The sequence below is a fragment of the Phyllostomus hastatus genome, unplaced genomic scaffold, assembly GCF_019186645.2.
Source record: "Phyllostomus hastatus isolate PE091 unplaced genomic scaffold, TTU_PhHast_1.1 phas_contig_148, whole genome shotgun sequence".
NCBI classification, from domain to species: Eukaryota; Metazoa; Chordata; class Mammalia; order Chiroptera; family Phyllostomidae; genus Phyllostomus; species Phyllostomus hastatus.
The window spans coordinates 18,967,411-18,991,438 of record NW_025333607.1 but is presented as its reverse complement, the minus strand read 5'-3'; the positions used below and the strand labels follow the sequence as shown (position 1 = coordinate 18,991,438).

At 40.8% G+C, this 24,028-nt stretch overlaps 1 protein-coding gene across 3 annotated transcripts in view; it reads left to right on the top strand.

The window, feature by feature from the left end:
• BRINP3 (BMP/retinoic acid inducible neural specific 3) overlaps positions 1 to 24,028 on the top strand; it is a 439,538-nt gene that overhangs the window by 395,440 nt on the left and 20,070 nt on the right. For all 3 annotated transcript variants that reach the window (XM_045859062.1, XM_045859042.1, XM_045859052.1), the window contains one exon: positions 13,013 to 13,235. In XM_045859062.1, coding sequence (XP_045715018.1) covers positions 13,013 to 13,235 — 223 coding nt within the window. The remainder of the gene's footprint in view (positions 1 to 13,012; positions 13,236 to 24,028) is intronic.

The following is a 24,028-nucleotide window of genomic DNA, read 5'->3' as shown; positions in this document are numbered from 1 at the left end:
TATTTTTGGCAAATCACTATCATAATGTCCGCATGAGAGTGAAGCATCACTGTATCGAACATTTATTTGAGAGCTTGAAATATCGGTTCCATTGTAGATCAATCCCTCTGATAACAATTTCACTAGCTTTGCAATTTGCCATTTCAATTTAATATTGCCAGTGGTGTTAGACCTGCCATTACTTTTATTGCTTAGATTAGTATTGAAAATATTGTTGTGAGAAAGAAGTAATATTGCCATGATTTTATTATTCGGCCACTTCTCTTCTGCACAATGCCAGGTCCCTACAAGAGCACCAGCCTCTCAGACCACTCCGTGTCATTTGTATCTTTTACGACTGGCTCTCAGACGTCTCCTCGAAGAATAGTAATGGTGATGTTCAGCGCTGTGGCCCTCGCAGCTCACCACTGTAGCAAATCAAATAAATACGATGCTCCAATTTTGAAACTTGGCAGCACATTTTAGGAAAAACAATCAAATGATAACTGTCTCAATTTCGTTTCTATGCCCCATGAAATTCCAAGGTAGTCGATGATGAACGAAAAAGGGGGAAGATTACTGAAAGCAGGAAGCAACTGTTAAGCTCAAACTAACATGGTATTTTTTTTCTCTTTTTTGTGTTGAGATGATTTGAAAATTAAATTATTACATGTTAAATTCTTGGGAATGAACGCTGCACATCCCCTCACTTTCTAATAAGTGGCACACCATCTCTTCCTGATATAAGCACACAGAACATGGGTCCTCTTGTTGTTATTATCACGGTGTTATAATATTTTAGTTTGTTATTCCATATAAAAACCATGGAGCCCCTTTAGGCATTAGGTTCACATTATATACATTGGCTGCTTTAGTGTATACACTCTGAATGTTGCAGTTTGTGGGTATAGTCATCGCAGAGCAGTAGTTCTGAAAGGGGAGTCAGTGGAAACCTGGGGTTCCTGAGATACTGTCAGGAGGCCTGGAAGATACGCCTCTCGCTGGGATGCATTGAGGTGTCAACCTTCTTTCTTCACTTTCATTCTCTTATGAGCGTGCGGTGCAGAAGTCGAGAAACTACGTGGTGTGTGGCGTCGCAGCAAACTGAACGCAGAAGCAGATACTCGAATCTGGCTGTTTTCTCTCTGGCTAGACATGAAAGGGGCTAGCAAAAATGCAGACTGGCGGCAGTCTGTCCCAAAATGTTCTTGTGTTAGAAAACGTACTTGTTTTCAGAAAAACAGGTGGCTGATACGAGAAGGGTTGATTATTATTATTTTATGTGGGCAAATGAATAGCTATTTAATAGGGTGAACACTTGTGGCCTACCCCAAAGAAACGTAAGCTCCTTGGGGTCCTCATAATTCCTGAGACTGTATAGGGCCCTCATGGTGAGAAGTTGGGAAACAATTATTCCCACGGCTTCTTTTTCACCCTCAGTTACAATAATGAGCATTCACTGTACTCGACGTAAGCTCTGTGAGAATAACTTAAGATAACCTGTAGGATTGTTTTTAATTCAAGTACAACTTTGCCAATTCCAACATTGAAATGGTGGTTTTATTTGTATAGTTTTAAAAGTTGTCCTGTTTGGGAATATTTTCTAATATTTAACTAATATGTGACCTAGTACTGTCAAATAATCATTACATATTTTACATATGTCTATGACGCTTAAAATTACAACATAGTATAAAAGACAAATTGTGGGTCAAAAAATTATTCCGATTGAATTTTTCCTATCTTATTTTTTCAATTACAGTTGGCACTAGAGATTATATGAGTTTCAGGAATACAGCAGAGTGATCAGCATCTACATAATTTATGAAAATTATGAGCTTGAGTACTAATTAAAATTTTTCGTAGACTTGTGTGCGTATGAAATCACTAAACTTCTTTGACCTCAATGAAAATGGAGGGTGGTGTCAGGCACGTTTGCCTGTGTGAAGAGAAAGGTATGTTGTGTACATGTTACTGGCCGTATGGGCTAGGAGGTAAAGTCTCCTCTGACCCCATGACTGCAGCCTGGACACCTGTCTGGTGGCCGATGCATGCTTTCAAACGAGCTTGATCTCGGAGGCAAGCCTTGCTTATGTGTTCAGCAGTTCTTCTCTAGATATTATCACAAGGCTTCAGACGTGGAGAAATTTACTCAGCATCTCTAAGGCATGGTTATTATTTTAATATAATGAGCATAGCAGCAATAACTACTGTGCAGAATTTAGTGTTAAGTAGCTAGAAGAGTGCTTGATACTTTTAAAAAATACCGAATGCAGTTTTTGCTATTGCAATCATGAGTATGTGGTTTTCGATTTGCTTGTAAGCAGTGATCACATGTTCCTGCAGCAGAGTCATATTCATTATCAGCACTCTCAAGTTTACGCGCAGAGTAATTTCGCTACCCGGAACCCATTTGCCAGGTTCACATCCATAAGTTCATATGTCTATGTTTTCATCTTGCTGGGTTACTTTCAATCCAGATTCCCTTTTTCCATAGTAATACGAAGACTTAGAACTGTACCACAGATCTCATTTCAACAGTTTCCCCTCGTGAGTCATTTGTAGCTTCCTATTGTATATGATTAAACTCAATTCTACTTTTCCAAGTTAAATATTATATATACACACACATATATATACATATATATATTTACATTTACAATAGCTTCAACCATTCCTTTCTGTATCTTGTCAATTGGTTCAACCATTTAAGAAGTATATACTTAATTCATAGCATGTATAATGTGCTGTCTTAGGCTTTTGGAAGGGAAAAATACAAAGAAAAACATAACATTGTCCTGACCCTCAAGAAACACAAAATGATCTTTCCTTTTGTATTTCCAGGAGCCTATTATTGTCCTCATCTTTCTCTAGTTGGCTCTGTGTGATGTTCCCGTAATGTGAATTAGTTTCACATCAAATCTTAATAAAACAAGCCCATCCTACTGCACCATTATTATGAGATTGGTTGTGATAGTGTTTGTGGAAAGTCTAGCAAACAAAAGCACCTTTTAGATAGGGGAGATGATAATTTTATTTTCCTGTCAACTCTCGAAAGAGTTTATGCGAATTATGTCAGAGCCGTGCTGTTTTCCAGACGTGCTTTGTTCTGGGCTCTAATTAATAAATGCGTCACTTTGAACAATTGGCCGCGTCTTTCTAAGGCATGCTTTCTCATTAGAAAAATGCAGAGTATGATAATAGTACACATCTCCTAGGGCTGTTGTGAGCAGTAAATGAGAGCATCCAGGCAAAGGGCTCAGCATAGCCCACACAGAAACACTGAATACATTATAAAAAAAATAATAGCTAGCATTTATTTATTACTAATTATGTACAAATCATTTTATTCTGTTTTCCTGGTGATTACCTAATCTACAGAGAAAGCCTAGGAAGGTAGTACTATTATAACTCTAATAATGATTTTTATCATAGTTTTAACACTTAACTAGCATGGTGATCGGCCCACAGTAGACACTCAATAAATATTGGCTGTGCTCTTGTGAACTCTAGACCATAATTACCTTTGAGGCCCCAATTAGCTCTGTATCAGTCAGCATTTCTGCAAGGATAGAATCTGACTGCGGTAGAGAAGGAGTATATTTAAAGACGTCGGATGGGGAAGGTCACAGAATGAGCAGAGGCCATGCCAGGGACAACCCCTAAATCACAGACAAGCACCGCGCCTCGAGGACGCACGGGAGCCCGTGAATCTGCAGCAGGCACACCTGAGCCCTCGGTGCATTTTCCCGAAATCATCACTTTCAATAACGTTATCGGATCATTTATCTGATGCGCCTCCTGAGGTTTGCAATGAAGGAGAGCTGAACGGGAGACTGTCCAAATGTGCTCGGGACACCTGGACTCTCGGAAGCTTCCCTCAGGCATCGGGGGCTTCGCTTGACCTTTCAGAAGATTTATGAGCTCGGGTGCCGGCCAGCAGCCAGGATACCTGCCACTCATGTCTCCCCAAGTCTTTTCAGTGGGATGTCATTAACGAAATAAGTCCAGTGGCCTGCTAACGTGATCTACATTCCTGCGAAATACGTCGTAGCACGGCGACTGAGAAGTGGTTTAACCCGAGTGGCATTGGAATGTTCGAGTCTCTTGACTGATAGATGGCTGACTGATTGATTTTATAGAGAGAGAAGAATGGAGAGAGAGAGAGACATCGATTTGTTGCCCCAGCTACGTTTGCATTCATTGGTCGATTCTTGTATGTACCCTGACCGGGACTGAACCCGCAACCTTGGCGTATCTGACATATGAAAGAAAACTGTTTGCAGTATTCTTTGTTTGCAATGATAGAGGAAGCCATTTGTGTCGCATTTATTCCTCGTGCTGGGAGCCCACGTCGGCAACAGTCCTTTACTTGAAGTCACTCTGTGATGAAGCTACGACCGGCATGGTGAGTTAGTCGGAGACAGGATATGAGTACTATCTTCACAGTTCTCGGTGTTCCATGGCCCGCTAATGCCTGCAACTGTAGCAAGCCTAAAAAACAAGCAGCCTCACTTTGGATTCAGTCTTCGGGTTGCAAGGGGAAGCTTCATGTTACCCTTCTTACTTTACTAGATCATACTTTATGACAGGTTAGGGAGCCAGTCATCTTCTTTTCTAATTCATTAGACTGGGCCTTGGACAATAAATATGGCATGGGTTAGGGTCTCAGTAGACCTACGTTGAGGGGGATTCAGAGAAAACCCAATTTTCTCTTATTTCTATACCATCACACTCTGATTAATGGAATATTCTGGCATTCACCAGTCCTGGCAATTCATTTACAAGGCAAAAGAAGGATCTCCCCTACGTAAGCTTTGATACAGGCCTTCTGCCTCCTTGAAATGATTCAAAATGTGGTAGGATAATGTTCTTCCTCAGGATGACTCAAGTCAGGCGTTTGTTGCCAGACCATACATGTTTTTAACTGTACACGTTAAATAGGACGTCAGGGTATGGCTTCTCTGCATAAGTCCCTGGAACCATGATCTGGTTAATACACTAAAATTTCTTCAGCTCAGACCATCTAAGGAGCTTACTGGGCCTGTTGCATATTGGGTTACATGTGTCCACTGTGCCTCCGATGGTCAGTGGCTGCTACTCGCCCCAGTCGCAGAGCAGTAATTGCATCCTCACGGCAATCAGAGAGTCCGCCTGACTTCACGCAGAGTCCACCCCGACTGGCGCCCTCAGTCTGCAGAAAACAGCCGGCCATGTTCATCAGAGACACCGGCAGGTGTTCTTTGTACCCAAGCATTTCATGTTCTTTCTCCAACAAAAGTGAGCCAGTTCTTCAGAGCCTGCTGAAAAATCAGCCTTACCTTAGAACATTTTCAATAAACCCCCCTTGGGCATGGCAGGTGATGGGAGTGAGGCGTGGTAAACACTGGCTTCTCCATGAAGGCCACCCTTTTGGTTAAGACCGTTCCAGTGACAGAAAGCATGGCAGGGCTCAGGAGGTTCTATTCCTGGAGGGCGGGGGAAGTAAGCATGATTAATGCTTCCCATTACTCTGAGCTAATCCCAGTCTTCCCATTCTGTGTCTTCCGGTTCCCAGGTCCCCACGTCTTCCCGATTTGCATTTTATTTCTAACTGGAGCAACATCTGGCAGGAGTTTAAATTCAAACGTGGGATCAGTTTGTTTTGAAGCCCTTCAGCTGGGAGTGATAGATGATTTCTTTAGCTCAGTCTGTGGAAGTTTCTAGTGTGCATTCGGTCCTTTGAGAAGGAAGTGTAGGAATTTTGGCTCCTAAGCCATCTCTATCTGTAGTAAGCCGCTCACCCTCAGTCTTTCACGTTCTTTATTCAGTTGGGTGTAGGCACAGTCCCCGGATGCCATTTCTACAAGCAGTTCTTCCTACAGGTGGTACTTCTGCTAAGTTCCACCCATAACACTGCATGGACTTAAAAAGCTTTGTTTTCCCCCACTCATCCAAGAAACCAACAAGTTGTCCACAGAGACTATTGCCAAACATTCCTGGTGGTAGTACCTCTGTCAGCCCAGGTCTTTTCCTGACGAGTATGAGCAACAGGCTCCCTCTGACCTGACCTATCCTCATAAGAAATCCATTTAACAATATTCGGTAACACACAGCAGCACCAGGAAAGCTGGAGAAGCATACTCTTCTTGTACATAGGCAGGGCAAAGTATGTTAAAAACTTGCATAAGATTTTTTTAATGAGCTCATCACTGCTAACTGCAATGAACACGAGATTGCACTAAACACTACAATTACCTCTGTAATCACCACCTCCTAAGAAATGGCTGGAGGCATCTTTTCTGTTATTGAACCAACAGCTTAAGATTCTAACTCTGAGTGGGTGCATCTCATAGTTTAGATAGTGCATCTATTCCGTAGGGCACTGGGGAAGGGAAGACCCCAGCCTTGCAGATTTTATGCTTAGAGATAAAGCTCTGTTTGGGTCATTTCTCAAACAAGGCAATCCAATGACGGGACAGATTAATTGGTCTATGTTAAAGTATTTTAATAGAAAAAAATGTGGTGTATGTTTCAGAGAAAAAGAAAACAGGAAAAACACAATTATTTCTAGGCAGCTACTAAGGAATCGGGATCGGTTTCTGATTTACACCCCTGGGTGCCCATCACTCTGTGGCCTTATAAAATCAGCCAGTTCACAGGCAATTGAACAGGATTGCCATTTACTGTGGGCAGCGTGATAGTGTTTTGTCAATACCAGTATAAACTCCACGTTCACGGCTTACGGAATGGTTTAAATAGATCTGCATGGCTCCGCGGCCCGAGTCGTATCAATGATTTAGTGGAGGAATTGAGAAAATTCTCTGCTGATACAAATCATGTAAATGATCCCTTAGAAATGTCGGGGAGAAGGGGAAACTGTAAAAGGAGAAGTCAGCCAATGCTCATCAGGATTATGGAGTGGGTCAAAACTTGTATGTTAGTTGCACTTGCTCAAGGATCTGATTCCCAGTTCGGCCTTTGCTTACTTACCTCCTGCCCTTCGGGACAGGATTTTCTCTCACAACGTTCCTTCCCGTCAGCCCTTCCCACTCACATTCCCGCTTGTTTGTCAATTTTTTCTCACCTTATTGAGGCCAGTATTGCTGTCGTGTCAAGATTGGCAGGTCATTTGTTTTTTAAGCAAATCTTTGCCGCTAAAAACCAGAAGAAGATAGAAGAATCCATACTATCTTCTGGGAAACCGTGGCTCTTAAGGAATAAGAAATAGCTTTTTAGAGAGTATTCTAGTTGGGCAAAGCTTTGAAGGGCCGTGGTAGAGGTGAAGCCAGAAAAGTTGACATTCAGGAGCTGCCTGTCACTGCCAGAACCGGTGGGAAACTGCCAGAGAAAAGGATTGAATCTTCATGGGCACTTTATTCAGATGTTATGTACCTTCAAAAACCGTCTTAATACCTCACCCCAAGCCGATCTTTTTATAAGGAGAAGAAGGGTAGGTAAGGTGTTAGAAAAAAGGTTAATTGGATGAGAGTTGCAGTGGGGGGAGGGTTTCTGAGTACTTTATCTGTTGATCAACATCTCAGATACCATCTCCATCAGCTTGCAGACCCATAGGACGTAGGGTGCCAAGGTCGAATTGCTTGTTGACCTTCTGGACTTGCTGGAATTCACCTACGTCCTGCATTCCAGGTCCTGGAATAGCCCTTCCCACCAAATGAATCAGTTAAGTCTATCAACTGAGGGTTAATCTTTAAGTCTTAGGTTCCGCTATCAGATGTAGTTTGATGTTTAACTGTCAGCTTTGGAGGTAGTAATTAGGATAAGTATAAATGTACTATACACTAAATAAACAAGCAAGCCAACAAATAAATAAAAATCTTACAATCTTTAAAAATAATCTAGCTGTGGAAACAGAATATATTTGTTATGTATTCATGTATAGATAAGGCCGCAGTACTTCAGTATAAGGAAGTAATATTTTTTAGTTTATTGGTTACAGAAACTTTATGTTTCTAGAGTGTTGTTATTACATGTATTACTTCAGAAAATCCTATGTTCACAAACACAGGAGGAGAAATAAGTTTGAAGGTGTTAGATTGGTAGTATTACATTATCAGAAGTGATTATCCCTTCTACTTAAAAACAAACATTTGCATAGATTTTTCAGACGTACTGACACGCATTTTTTGCCTATTATCTCCTTCCATCGTAAGATGCCATGCTTCTGTGTTTACCTATTTTTCTAGATATTGTACAATATTTTGTTATTCTACAGTAAGACTGTTATACAATATTAGACTGTGGGGGCAAAGACTGTTGCTATGCTTTAATACGAAATAAAATGATCATCCATATTGCATTGTCATTTCTACTGGGAAGATACTTTGATTGTGTAAACATGCTTATTGATTGGGGAAAAACCATACCGTGCACCAGCCATCAGAATGGTAACAACCAGTACTCTACAGTGAACTGTACTGGCAGTGTTTGTTTGATATTTTATTTTGTGCTTTCACGTCCATCCTGTCTACAAAATGCCCATCTGCGTCTCCTGCTTCTGGTGAGATGAGGAAGGCAGTTGGTCTTGAGATGACGCTCAAAGTAACTGTAGGCTGTCAGTGTTCTGAGCTTGTTTAAGGTGGACGATGCTAAGCCATGCTTTTTGGTCGGTTAGGTATATTAAATTAATTTTCAACTTACGACATTTTTAAACTTAACAATAGTTTCAAATTAGGACAGCTTTATTGGTATGTAACCTCATTGTTAGTGGAGGAGCATTAGTGATATTATCTTATTTAAATGTCAATGTGCTTAAATGTATTTAATGTTTTTATAGGGATTCACAGGATTTAAATTTCAAAAAAGTAACACATCCATATGAATGAATAAAAACCATAAAAACACCAGTTTCCACCTCAGCTGTCCTCCGCATAGTCCTATGTTCTAAAGAAAGCAGCTTCTCTTTCAGATTACTTTGGTGGACTTTTATCTTAAGAAATTATTTCCAAATAATAAAAAGTTTACCTGATTGTCATTCTGTACTTTTAAGGGAGTTAAATTCCACGTTTTCAAAGCTTTAGAATACTCTAGAACACCTTTGAAAAATACACGCTAGAGCAGTACTGAAGAGAGATGCTGGACATTTGGAAACGGGTGATCAGTCCGTGCACTGCATGCCCGTCAACAGAGGCAGAGACACCAGTCAGGGTATGCGTATTTATGGCTCTTCCTTTTTGCCTTGGAAATGTCCAGTTCTCCACACTTACCCATTTAATTCAACTGTGAAGCATGAGAATAAAGGGCATACAGAATATATAGTTGCATGTGACCACTATGTAAATACGCTAGTATTAATATTTGTTGCTGACATTCGAGTTATGAAACTAAAGATAATCTGCATTCTACATGCAAAACTACTCCAATGCAATTTACATGGAGGGTTATTGGGAGAATTGAATTAATGTTTAAAGCACTTAAAAGTATTCCTGCCCAAAGTAAGAACTCACATTAATTAGGACAGATCATTAATTTAAAAAATAGGCAATTAGATATCAGGTGTTAACTAGATTTTCTATCAGGGGGAAGGGGAGGGGAGCAAACAAAACTTGTTCGGCTATTTTTGAAAATAGTTTTTTTTTTGAATGGAGAGGCAGTAGCAATGTTGAGAGTCAGCTTGCTGCCCAGCTGGTCTTCTGTCACTGATTGGGGAGTCCCGCCCGCTTGACTCTTTGCCCCACAGAACTCATCAGTATCACACACTTCCCTTTGCAGTGCTGTTTGCTGCTTGTGAATTAGTTTTGTTAAGGTGACTGAGTGACGATAACTCTCCACCCGCACAGAGGATGTTTATTACGATATTATTACTGTGATTGGCGTTATTTTCTCTGTAGTCCTCAAGACGGTAGGCAAAAGTGTTCAATGAATACACACTTAAGTGGATGTTTCCAGATTGCATGAGATTATTTTGTTTTCTTTTAGAGCTGCATTCTCCCCACAAACTATGGCTAGTCGAAATTTATTTGCTATTTGAAAAGCGATAGTAGATGAAGAAAAAAAAACAGAAGAAGAAAAATGATAGCACTGTGTCTTCTACCTGGCTTTGGAAATTATCGTAGAATAATGTGTTGTGTGACATCCACTATTCATTGTGTGTTCTGCTCGTAGTTTTGTACATCACTAAACGTATAATGCTAGTGTCATTCGTATTTTATTTTTATATCCTACAAATAGGAATTTTACCAATGGCCACAGGGGAGAGGGAAAAAAAGTCTCCACAGGAATCTTTCTGGGAATTCTGTTGACTTCTAAGTGGAATGAATTTCAGACACTGAAGATGTTACTTGAACAATTACAGATATTTCCAGCCATTTGTCATTTTTGAAAAGTGAGATGAAAGGCTTATTGGTATTCTCTTGCACAGACTGAAACATCTGTGTGTTCGGCGTACAACAGGTGCCTGATAGATGTGTCAGGTGTCTGTCCGCGGTGACTTCTGATGAGTTCATAATGAAACCATTATTCAAGTGTTATGTTAAAACAGCGTTTCTTAGAAATTATGTAGTGACAGTTTTCAGCTGACGCAATTATGTACACTTTGGTAAAATTAAATTCCATTTCAAGCTCTCCTTTAACTGGAATATAATTGACTGATTTGGAGGCTTTGAGAATACCATTGTAACAAACAATGAGGAGGCCTGCAATATGCATGCCCATGAAACAATAAAGGCTTACCCAAAGCGCTCGAGTCAAGGGTGGCAGTGAAATGAAGGATTCACGTTGGAAGCAGGAGCATCTGCTGGCGGTGGGTCCCAGGGATGCTCCCAGTTCCGTTCGCCAGCGCCTTCGTTCTGAAGAGGGTCTCTCAGAGGAGGCCCGTGGGACCAAACAAAATGTAGGGGACTGTGAAATTGGAATTTTAAAATGCATGTCTTATTGATGCCCTGCTTACTTAGAAAAAATGATTTGAAGCATTTCAAATGGATGTATCCTCAAGCATCTTTCTTTATAATTATTGGCTATAAAATGTTTCATTTCCTTTTGTTTTATTTTCCCTTCTCCTAGTAAAGGTCTATACCTGCAGTGGCCAAAGATGCCAGAGCTCTGTGTGTGTGTGTTGTCGATGAAGTAATAACCCTAATATCGGTGAATGTAATTTTCTGTGATGTTGTTAAAAAGTTGCATATTCCAGCATTAGTGAAATAGTTTGGGTCTATCAAAATAGCCCTAACACATGAAATAAATAGAAATTAATTGCTCCAAGTCTGTGTCTGAATTAATATAGTTTAGTTCTAAGGAAAGAAGTGACATATTTTAGAAAGTGTTAATGCTAATCTGGTAGTTTTACAAAGCTGTAAGAGTTTGGCCTATATACTAGGAGCAATTATTAACACACCTTGTCCAAATTCAGTTGAATACTAATAGTAATAACAGCTGTAATGACATTAGAAAACAACTGTTTTTGAATTGGATATTTCAGACTAATTGTGTGGGAATTTCAACCAACTGTTCATAATATCGTTGACTTTTAAAGTGTCATGAGATTATCGTCCAGAACTTTCTCTGTCATTTACAAAAGAGGAAACTGAGGCACAGAGAGGCTGAGGTTTAGTGCATGAAATGGATCTTTCTTATGGGTAGAAAAGTGACTAAAATGTAGTTTATCTATCTCACCTGCCAAATAATACTTGTTCAGCCATCGAAAACATTTTCTAAGTCTCATGTTATGTTGGTGTGTGTCTGTAGAGTTGATTCAACCAGGAACTACCTAGAAAGGGGTGCAACATGATGTTCCAAACCAAATAATACTCTCTACAAGTTAACACAGTAAAAATCTCTGTTTGGAGTCCCCATTTACAGTATTTACCTTGGATACAAAGGAGATGAGGGAAAGGCTCAAATATCATCATATTGTAATTTTTTTTACTGTGCTAAAATATATATATATACATAACAAAGTTTGCCATTTTAATAATTTCAACTGTACCATCCTGTGCCATTACCTATATTCACAATGTTGTGATAACCACCACTATCTTTTTTTCTAAAAAGTCATCATCTCCCCAAGCAGAAATTCAGTAGCAGTAATTTCCTATTTCCCCTTCCACCCTTCCTGGTAATTTCTAACTTATTTTCTGTCTCAGTGAACTTGACTCTGCTGGATATTTCATATAACTGGACCCATACCATATTTGTCTTTTTGTGCTGGCTCATTGTAATTCATGTAGTATTTTCTAGGTTCATTTGCATTGTAGAATGTGTCAGAACTTCACTTATTTTTATAGAGAGCTGTGTTGTGTCTGTCTTGTGGCTTTTGCCTCAACCATCTTTTGTTATTGGATAATTAATAGACCTTCTCAGTTATTATTTATTGTTCTGTAGCATCAACTTTTGTTCCTGCGGTTGGTAAATCAGACATGTTGGGGGAAAGGAGCCGATTTCTGGCATTATGATGAGGAAAACAAAAATAGGGGTCAATATTGGACTTTTAAATTCTTTTTACCTTTTCTCTTTAGTATACATTTATGTTTCAAACTATTATGTCATGACACATTTTAAGTGGTTAGTTAAATGCAGTAACCAGAGTACACAGTTGAATCTTAGTTTTCTCTTTAAAAGTCTTTCTATAAACATTAAGAAATGCGCTTCATAATACTATATATATACATATATATTCTATACTAAGTTAATAAAACTTTCTGAAAAATATTTCCTTGACATAAAACACTTGGAAAGGATCATTAATACCATTGGCAAAAATGCAGGATGAATTAAGACCACTGCCTGTGGAGAAAGTTCATTCAAAGGCCATCAAAAGATGGACATGGGAAAAATGAGCACAGTTTAAATTTTCTGCCCAAACTATGGGCTTCAGCACACATAATTTTAATTATCTTCTTCCCTGAAAGTTCAATTTTAAGGGGAACCAAGGAGGAAAATATTATTAAAGCATAAAACTGTTTTCGATTAATTTACAGCTCACAAATAATAAATTGTATGCATTTATTTTTTACAGTAACATGTGAAATGTGTTTTGTAGAAAAAGGGAAGTGATTGTTGATAATTAAAGTATTGGGTTTTGACCATTTCCTTCCAGATGAATTCAAGTTCTTCATGAAAAGGCTGCCCACGCACTATTTCCTCAACACTTCCACCATCATGCACTTGTGGACAATGGATTCTAATTTCCAGCGCCGCTACGAGCAACTGGAGAACAGCATGAAGCAGCTCTTCCTCAAGGCGCAGAAAATTGTGCACAAGCTCTTTAGCCTTAGCAAGAGGTGTCAGAAGCAACCGTTCATTAGCCTGCCGAGACAAAGGTAAGACGCTCGTGGCAATGGGGACCCGAGGGCGTTGGTGTCCCAGGGAGCTCTACCGCACTCTGAGTGCGGTGTGAGAACGTGCACAGCATGGTGATGCTCACATTACAGGAAGTGGTTTGAAAACAACATAGGTCAGGGCTCCAAGTAATGCACTCGAGTTATCTCCCAAAGAACAGGACAATGAGTAGCACAGAAGCTAACATCTCCAAATTTTTCTTTTCTTATGAACACTGAAAAGTCATTCTAACTGGCCGTATGTGGTGGTCAACTAATAATTGCATCACGGTGGACACAAAACCACAAAGCCTTGCGTTTATGTTGTAAGCGGAAGAAAAAAGTGGGACCGCAATGTGAAATTTCTTAGTAGGCAATTTTCAGTGAAAAGGAGTTCAAGTTTATTTTCTTTGATTAGTGTTCAGAGTACCATAAGCCATATTCATCAACATGAATATCCAAAAACTGCTGGGGAAGTTACTAACAACTTATGTGAGTGATGGCTGACTATTAAAATACTGTGTTTGAGCTAATTTTGAGAAGCACATTTTTTAGAATTGCTACTTTAAGATGCATTGACCAGTTGGCGCAATAAAAACTGTATTTATTTATTTGAAATCCGATAAAATGTACATCAAAATGAAAAGCTAAGGGAAACATAGAAGGGTATCACAAAAATATGCATCTGCACCATCTCTGTTATAAAATGCTTCTATTTTGACTTGATGCTCAAACCATTAGAAGGAGTCATCTATAATTATAGATTTTTTCACTAAAAAATAACTGAAAACTCTGTAGACTTTCAGTTTTTTTTAAGATTTTTATTTATTTATTTTTAGAGAGGGAAGGGAGGGAGAAAGAGAGAGAGAGAGAAACATCAATGTGCGGTTGCTGGAGGCCGTGGCCTGCAACCCAGGCATGTGCCCTGACTGGGAATCGAACCTGCGATGCTTTGGTTCACAGCCCGCGCTCAGACCACTGAGCTATGCCAGCCAGGGCAGACTTTCAATTTTTTAAATCCAGTTTCAAAATAGTCATTGGCATTATTTCCAATTCACTGGATTTCACGATATTCAAAATCTATGTAACTATCACCACAACCTAGATGGAAAACATTTGTATTGTCCCCCAAACAAACCCAGTACCAACTAGCAGTCACCCTCCATACTCCCACCCCCAGCCCTGGGCTGTTTAACTCTAGAAACCTGGCAAACTCACAGCTGTGTCTGGTCCGGGCACTTCCCATAGAGGAAATCATACAATATGTGCCCTTTGTGAATGGTGTCTTTGACCGAGCATAGCGCTGTCGGGCTCTTCTCCTTCTCCTGACCTCCCCAGTTCATGATCAAAACAATATTGTGATCATGGACTACGAGGAAGAACAAAAAGAGGAACATTGCAGGGAAATGACGTCGAAAGACAGCAGAATCTGCGAGTGGGGGGGGGCGGTGTAAAATAAGTCCACGATGATGTAAACGATAGCCATTAACGGGCTCAGGAAGGATTGCCTGTCGGCCAGAGCCCTCCGGAGGGAGGAGGTGCAGCCGAGTTTGTGAGAAATATGAGTGTTCAGTTATCTGCTGGAGCTCCTAGACACAGCTCTTAAACTCGCAGACAGCAAGGGCTCAATAAATATTTGATGAATGCTCTTTGATATTTTCCCGAATCCTTTAGTTTGCCTTCTCGATGCATATAGCAACGATTTAATACGGCATGTAGAGTGTTTCCTATTCTATATAAATCGAATCACCTGATACAATATGCATGGCGTGCTGTTTTGTTTCGCTACTAGGCAGACAAATGCCCTCGCCCATTCTTTCCAAGGGACCTGAGTCCTTGTCTTTGGCCCTTAGGGCTGCTGTAAAAGTACCGCAGACTGGGTGGCTCATAAGAGCTCAGGCTCTGGAGGTTGGAAGTCCAAGGGCAAGGCGCCACCATAGTGGGGTTCTGTTGGAGGCCTCTTTGGGGTTGCGGTCTGCCGACTTCTTGCCTTGCCCTCACGTGGTGGAAGGGGCCAGGGAGCCCGGAGAGATCTCTTTTATAAGAACAGGAATCCCGCCCCTGAGGCTCCACCCCCATGACTCAAACACTGTCCCAATGTCCCCGCTCCTCATAACTCCATCTTTGGGGCGTAGGGTTCCGACACGTAAGTGGAGGAGGGGCACAGATATTCAGGGCTCAGCATCAGAGTCGGTCCCTCTGTATCACTAAGTCCTTGAGATGAGGGTGAGGTGACATGCTGTCCGTCCTTTTTTGTGCTGGAGTCCTGTCCTCCTTAGTGGGCAGTGAGGCAGTGGGCATGCAGAGCCGGCACGGAGTGGGGTGTTCAACCATCTTTTCAACCCTGGATGCAGTGCACCTGTCTTGCTGAGGTTGTCACCCAACTTCCTCTCCATCTCAGGCATGCTCACCAAGTACTTACAATTCTATACCACACACGAGAAAAGAGATGTCTCAACGTTTTCATGGGAGAAGTGTTTGAGAAGGATGTTTACCACATCTGACCTACAGGGATAATGTATAAATCCTTTTAATCATATTTGTTCTCCATAGTTCCTTTTCATGCCCTGCCAGCCTGCTTTCTTCTTCCCTGTTTTCTTTACTGAACATCCAAACATTGTCCATTTTTAGCCTTCTCTCTCTTGATCGATCCTTTTCCTCTTTCGTATATTCCCTTTTCAATGACATCTTTCTCTAATTTTGTTTTAATGCGGAGAGATTGGTGCTTTTGGAATCCCAGTTTACAGCCTCTCACTAATCTCCTGCAAAAATAGGGCTTCACATCTTGAATCAACTTTCTTTCTTAATGCATCAAAGAATCAAAAATGGATTTTATTCTCTTTCAATATTTTTTACACTTTCAAATACACAAGATACCTAATTATCTTCCCAATATGCCTTTCTTATATCACCATCTAACTCAAGCTGTGTTTTCTTTATTTATAAGAACAGGACCACTTTCTAGTAGATACAAAAATCTAATAAAAACCTGGATCCATTCTTCGTAAGTCCTGGAAGCAGTAAACAGAAAGCATGACAATGAGACTCGCCCGTGATGGCGAGCACGGTCGCCCTAGCGTGAAGCTTCTTTCAGACAGAGGAGGATGCCCCAAGCCCAGCATCCTTGCTTTTTTGGCTTTTGCTTTGTGTGCTTTTTTTCTGTTTTTTTCCTTTGTTTGCTTTTCTGGTTTTTGTTTGTTTTGATAGTTGATTTTGTCCAAGTCTGTGTCTGCTTAGAGCATATACATGATCATCCAAAGTGCCATTTTTGCACAATGTTGAGAAAGGCAGTTTGGAAGACAACTGGCTTGGGGATGGAGGCCGTGAGAAAGCACGTGTTGTTGCCAAGTCTTAATGGGACATTATATAAACCAATAAGGAAATGCAAGTGCATAACATTAAATGCAGCAACCTAAGGTAAATATAGCTATTAAACACTGGGGGGAAATCACATTTTACTTGGCACACGAGCAAAATGGAAATCTGTGCAGATACATTGCGGTAGATTTTATAGACAATAGGCATGTAGAAATGGAGACTTTTAATTTACTATCAGGATATAGTTATAAGTAGTTTTCATGCATTCAATAAAAGTGACCAGGGGATTATGATTTTTATTTTGTACTACCATTATGTAATTTTGGCAAACAAAAATCATTTATTTTGTTGTTTCTTTAATAATGAATACAGACTATGGTCAGATAAAGTGATTTACATATGATATCAGAGTATTTATTCCTAGAAAGAAGGCATAGATGAGTCATGATTAAACAAATTTGGAGACTATAATTCTTACAAGCTCCTCTTGAAAATCTATAATGTATATATTCATGCAAAATACAATGCCCCACATTTAGGAAAAAGTACATTTGTTCATACAAGGGTTTTCCAGAACAAGTTTTTGAATTCCTAAAATGCCTACTAATTTTGCTAAGTATACACTTTAATAATACTGTACCATCATTTTTATTCCACTTTCTAGAGCACCTAGAATCATCCTTTGTTGTAATATCGACACCTCACTCATCATAAACTGTTTGATTATTACCTCGAGCTGAAAGGATTTCTCAAGGTCTTTATTTTCTCAACTTCAAATGTTTTCCGAGTGCCAGGTACCAATCCTTGGCAAATAATTATTTTAACCACCATATTTAAAAAACTTGAGGATTATAGTGCCTCAACTCTCTAAAGGTATAACTTGATATGGCCCTGCATATTAACACATTGTCTCATTTCTTTTTTTTAACCTTAGCTCTGAGATTTCCATCCCAATATTTTTCATAAGGTGGAAGGTTGCACTAACTGCATCCATTTGTGTGATGGTCAATTGGTCCATGAAGAGTCTTAGAGAGAAAAACGTGATAGAGTGCAAGGCAATGCACTGATGCTTTGCTGATTTTATATTAAGTAGCAGTGGTTTGTATGTGGACCATAAAGTAAGAATCGATACAAATCCCAAGACACAAATATTTCTCCAAATCTTATAATGTTATTGACAATAAAATTCTTAGAATGGGTGCCGTTTCAATGTTCAAATAGACTGAAATCAGGGCTAAGAACCAGTCTCGTTTCTATTTGAGTCACTCGTAAGTGATTTGACTTACATTATGGAAGAAATGAACACATGTTTACTTGCAAAAAGAAATACCTCATTTACTACTGGGATTGTGCCCTGGTTTTACTATCTCAGAACACAATCCCATCTTATAAAACCAAATTCTGTTGCTCATGAGCCTTTCCCCGGAACACATCCCCCAGAACATTGGAGCCAAAGTAAACACCATGACATAGGGAGACCCGACTAACTTAGAGTGGACTGGAATCCTATTCTGTGATAAATGTAATAGTGTACACACAAAAGGGGAATAACAAGAGTGTTTCCTCATACTATCTGGATGTCTCTTCTGTCAGCTCTCATAAAAATGACATTGGAGACTTCAATGTGTATATGCAATTGGTTATGTCAGACTGTCACTAGGAGATGTATTGATAAGATGCTATTTGTCCCAAACCCTTTTTCATCCTAAATGATTGTGCTAATAAAAAGAAATAATTTGATGTTGTGCTACAGAGGAAAAATCAGGGCAATCTGACAAACACTGCCTTTGTCCAATCAATCCTGCCCAACTCAGTGGGAGGAAATCTCCTTTGGGTTGTTTCCATGATAAATTTAATCTAATGCTTAATTTGATAACACCATGTAAAGGCAGTGGGCAATCTTTAATCTTCATAGTTTGTTTAATATTATTTATGCTGAGGGCAAAAAAATGACCTCACTCACCTCCCTTCATCATTATTTTTGCCATACATGTATTCCTTGTATTTAAACGTATGTATTATGCATAGGTAAATACACACACACACACACACAGAGCAGGTATGTACACATGTACCAATTCATTGAAATGGCACATGGCTGAAATCCAGTGTTCTTTTCCTTGAGCATTAAACAAAGGTAACACTTCCTAAAATCAAACAACTTTATAAATCAAGAAGGGAAAAGCTAAAGATTATCAAGATATGGACCAGCCCAAATCCCAATCACACTGGAAGAAAAACTGACAAAACAGAAAAACAACAACGACAACAAAAAAACTTTGGAGGACTTCATTTGAGGCAGCCACTCCGAGCTACAAAGTCAGTGAATACATTCAAAAATCAATGCCAATTGAAATCAAAATCCCCTATCTCACAACCCAGATGCACTTCAGACAGCAACAAACAGAAAGGCACAAAAGAACATCGATGGGACAAAAGAACACGGGAGAAAATGAAGGTCAGCCCGTCGTGTTTGTTCTATTAAACCCAGCAGGAGGGCTTCGTGTAGACCTCTCAGACGCAACAAAAAAGATCAAGTCTGAGGCAGTGCCTTTTACTGAGCTGAAATAAAATTAATTCATAGAAGCCGGGAAGTGTGCGATAAACAATCCGAAAACACCATAGTGAGGCTGTAGGAAAGCCTCCCAATTTCAAGGTAGATTTATATTTATGAAATACGGTCCTCAATATTATGCTAAGCACACACACCCTCGACGAGGAATTAAAAACATAAGGAGGACAAGACGTGGTTATGTTCCAAATACATGTTTGTGTTGTTTTTTCATAACCTCATCTAAAGTCCTCTTTAGATGAAATAAATTATATCTCCACTGGATGTTATTAAATCACTTGGATCCATATGCAGGAATGTGGAGAGATTTTGGGGAAGAGAGGGTGCGGGGAACAAACAGGAATGAGGCACAGTCCACCGAATCACCATGCACCACGTCCACGTGAAATAAGCAGCCAATAGCCAACGGAGGAGACGCCCGAAGACACGCCAGCGCCCGTTAATGCCGAGCTGCAGCCACAGCACGGTGCAGCGGGGTAGTTCTGGGACTGGTTGCTAAGGAGACCTGTCCGTGGTTAGCTGGTTACCAGCTAACACGTACTAAGCACGAACTGTGTGTCAGTCTCTTCTCAGTGCATACCTGTTTGCCTTCCTTAAATATCACAGTACGAGGTAGTTCGTGGTATTCCCCTAAAATTGTAAAGGAGGAAACCGAAGTTGAAGCTAAAGGTTAAGTAAGCTAAAATAGTAAACAATATTTAAAAGGAGGAGGATGATAGTAGAGTAGAATAAAGGAAGGGAGGGTTTAAATGTAAGAAACATCAAACCAATAGAGAGAGATATGTAAACTGTAAGTTAAAATATAAACTCTCTAAATACATCTCAATGGAAAAATTTGCATGAGACACCGGCCAAATGGCATTCTGTATTTTCATCCGTAGACTAAACTAGTCGTGGCTCGGAGGGGTCAGTGCGTTGAAACAGGGAAACGCAGGGAAAAGCAGGGCTCATTTAAAGACACCCGGCATTCAAATGCCGACGCAGATTCGGGGCCCTTTCATGGGCGTTTCTGAGGGGGCCAGTGTGTCCTTCTGCACCTGTCGTCAAGAGGAGGTACCACTGCTGAAGCTCCCGACTGAATTGGCTTCAAAGAACTTGAAAAACGGCCTCTTTGTTTCTAAGGGTCTTTCTCCCATGAATAGAGGGTTTTCTTTTCGAAGGGGGGAGTGGCAGACTCTCGGGGGAGGCACCTGTGAATCTTGGCAGCCTTACGTGTCTGAAGCTGCGGGCATGAATAGCTTTCCAGTCCGGGGGCAGGGGGTGGGAGGACGACTTCATCGAATGCTAATGCTGCTATCCCCGAGCCACACGACTAGTTCCGCATTGAAGTGGTGTTTTGAAACACAGTTTGCTTCATCTCACCAGGTTTGAAAACATATCCTTTGGCCTTAATTTTAGAATGTTAATTTGCTAAAAGGGTTGTTGAGAGGCGGAGCAACCTGTCAAAATTACGTCTGGTCCTGCAGTTTCTAGTTTTAGTAAGTAAAATCAATCTCCTGTTTAAGCTGAAACTCACTTCTATGTTTACAGTAGGATCGAGAGTTTAATACTAGGTGTATATGCATAAACAGAATCCTATGTTTGGGTCATTTTTATACAGTGTAGTTCATAAAAAAGGCATCCCAAATGAATTACTTTTTCAAAGCAGATGACCCCATTTGCCAACCAGACACATCACATATAGGAATAGATTTTCGTATCTTTATATAAGAATCTTTAATAATATGAGTACATTTTAGAGTGCAATTAACCATCTATGAAATATCCCATTTAAATTCAATAAAAAGAACGAACTATTCGGGGATTAAGACAACCTAGGAGTTAAAAGACCTGTACTGGGAAAACGTAAGGCACTGGTGAAAGAAATTTAAGACGACACAAGTAAGTGGAAGGATTGACTGTGCTCACGGGGGAGTTAACACGTTGAAACATCCGAGCTACGCAAAGCGATCTGCAGGTTCACTGCAGTCCCTGCCAGCATCCCAAGGGCGCTGTTCACAGAATTAGAACGCATGACCCAGGATTTTAGGCTGTGGGACCTTGTGAGTGTGCTCCACGGAGTCACTCAGAGTCCTGACATGTGGAGGCTTTGCCTTTTCAATGAGCGGCTTCCCACGTTACCCGGGGCATCAACGCCCGGCCAGTGAAAGGCGTGAGAGTGGACGGACGAGCACCACCTGTCTGTGCAGGGCCTCGATGAATGGGCAGTGCCCTCTTCCATTCCTAACTCACGTCAAGAACTCGTCACGTGGTCCAATCTGCATCTGAAGACGCCTGGGACACTTACAGCCTGGTGATGCCCACAAACTTCCACGTTCTTACAGTTGTTGAGAAAATTAAGGAAGATTGTATGTGGGGTGCTCCTAGAGTAGTGTCTTGAAGGTAGTGAGGCCTCAGAAAACACTAAGTGGAAAGGAAGGGTTGTGGGCAGCCAAGCCCCGCCCACGGCTTTGCGCTGACCTTTCAGCGCTGCACACGGTCCTCTCCTGAGATGATGACGCCAGTGCTCAGGTAAAGGGATTCGGCTCCAAAGGTCTGAGGCCCCTACATCGAGGGAATCAGCTAACTACCTTACAAGAGGGAGTCGAACATGTTTTGGTGAAAGACTTCAATTGAGTAAAACAAACCAACAAGAGGTCAGAGACTTTGGCCAGTTTAGACCCCTGATTGCTCAAAGGGCAGCATGAGGACACAGGGCCTCCAGGTTGGGGACGTTTGAAAAAAGGCCTTTACAAAAATGTTTTTGACGGAAAAGATCGGAGCCAACGCTCACTAGCCCCGAGAAACCTGCCAACTAGCGAGATCGAGTAACGTCTGAAATCAGACAGGAATCTTCACGACCGAACCAGAATTGCTCTCTGGACACGCTCCCGGAATTCCTTCCTGAAGACCCCCCGCTGTTGCTCCAGGTTCTCCGGCCTGGCGGCTCCTGTGTGCAAGCACAGCCCCGCTGAGACCTGTATTCAGAGACCAGGGAGATGAGTCCGTGCCTCCGACACAGATGTGTGATTCTTAGGGGATTCTTCTCTAAAGAACGGGGCTGTGTGCAGTGTGTTGCTGCCACGTTAGAGGACTGGCTCTGGCAGAAGCACACGCTCCCCAGCATTGTTTACCCCTTACTCTCTCCCGTGTCTTAGAAGTAGAACGTGCCAGTTGCTTTCCACGTGTCATCCGTGACAGCCTATGGGATTAATTTATTTCTCTCTAAATCCTCTGTGACTTCTGGAAGGAAATGCTAGGGGAATAAGAAAGGTTGCTAAGGAGGCAGCTAAACGCCACCTCTTGTTCGCTAGCGTGGTCCACGGTTTCAAAGCCCTCGGCTCGGCCTGTCGGCGGGATTCTCCTTCTTCACAGGACGATTGCTGCTCCGGACGCGGATCGGCTCACCGTCCTCCCCGTTCGCGTGAAACGGCACCTGTTCTTCTGGTCGCCCCTTAAAGAACGTAATGCTGTAATTACCCACCGCGTGGATCGCAACTGTCCCCAGAACTGCTAAATAATACAGCGCTACGCACGGAAATTACAGTCTAACGCTGACTCGCACGTAGACGGCCGAAAATATGCCTCTCCATGCATTCCTCATCTAGTGGACAATAAAATTACTATCTTTGCATTTCAAAAAGATGTTTTAAAAATCATTAGCTGAGCTGGGTAAATTTTAGAATAGGTTTATATAGAGAAAACTATTAGTGAGAAGGAGAGGTCAGAGGTCATTTGTTAATTAACCTTCTCACGCATCTGTTTCTTATCTCAATCCTCCCCTAATAATAGGATCCTCCAGGGGTTCTGTGTTTGTGAGTGATGCCGTCCTATAGCACCGAATCTGGTTTATTTATGGGATGGCAGAAATCAAGCTGTATACCGTGGAAGGCCTGGTGAAAATTCGACTCTCACGGCCCTGTGCACGCAGAGTAGACCTGCCCGACCCAATCAGAGCTTTCAAGTATTTATTTCTATGAATGATAATAATCTGACACATTTGCACGATTTTAAAATTATTTTGCATTTCATACTTTTTATTTTGGAATTCGTATTGACATAAGGTATTCTTATGGAATCTATGTATAGAATCCAGCTATGTGCATATATTACACATGCGCTGGAAGGGAGACATGGAAGAGATGCCCAGTTCTTTCCTTTGAAGGCACGGCCCGAAGGCTGAATACATCATTCCAGTTACAACCCAGTGACCAGAACTACTCCCTAAGTCAGTTCAGCTGCAAGAAAGATCAGGAAACACAGCCTGTGAGTCAGGGGCCACGGGCTCAGCTGAACACTGCATTCTTAGTACTACATAAAGGGAGGAAGAATGACTATTAAAAAACAAGTGAATGTCTCTGTCATCCCATCCCATCCCATCATGAATTTAATTTTCAAGTGTTAGATTCATTCTTGGAAATGTAGCAAATTCCATAAGATATCATCAGAGGAACTGTGTAGAAAATCAATGACATATTCTGATTAGCTACTTCGTTCTCACTGCTTGTGCCTTCATCATTAGCAACAGTGGCCTTACGGTAAGGATTGTTCAGATGAAAGGTACAACGTATTATTTACAAAGAGCAAAGATAGACTTTAAGGGCTTTTTTAAGGAGAGCAAGGATATGGTTGCATATCTACATACCTTTCTATAACATGATATATGTACATATCTGTATTCCATATATATATATTCCACAATATATACAAAGTGAATATATACTCACTTTATATATATATATATATATATATCTCCTTTTACTTTTGTAGAATGTGCTTGACAGAGAAGCTCTTTATTCTCCATTTTTTAATGTTTTGGAACAGCATGACCTTTATTCAGCTGAAAGGACCCTCGTCAGGCGTTTGAATTCTCGTGTTTGAGACCTTGTTCTGCCACTAATTACCTGTGCGACCTGGGGAAATTATT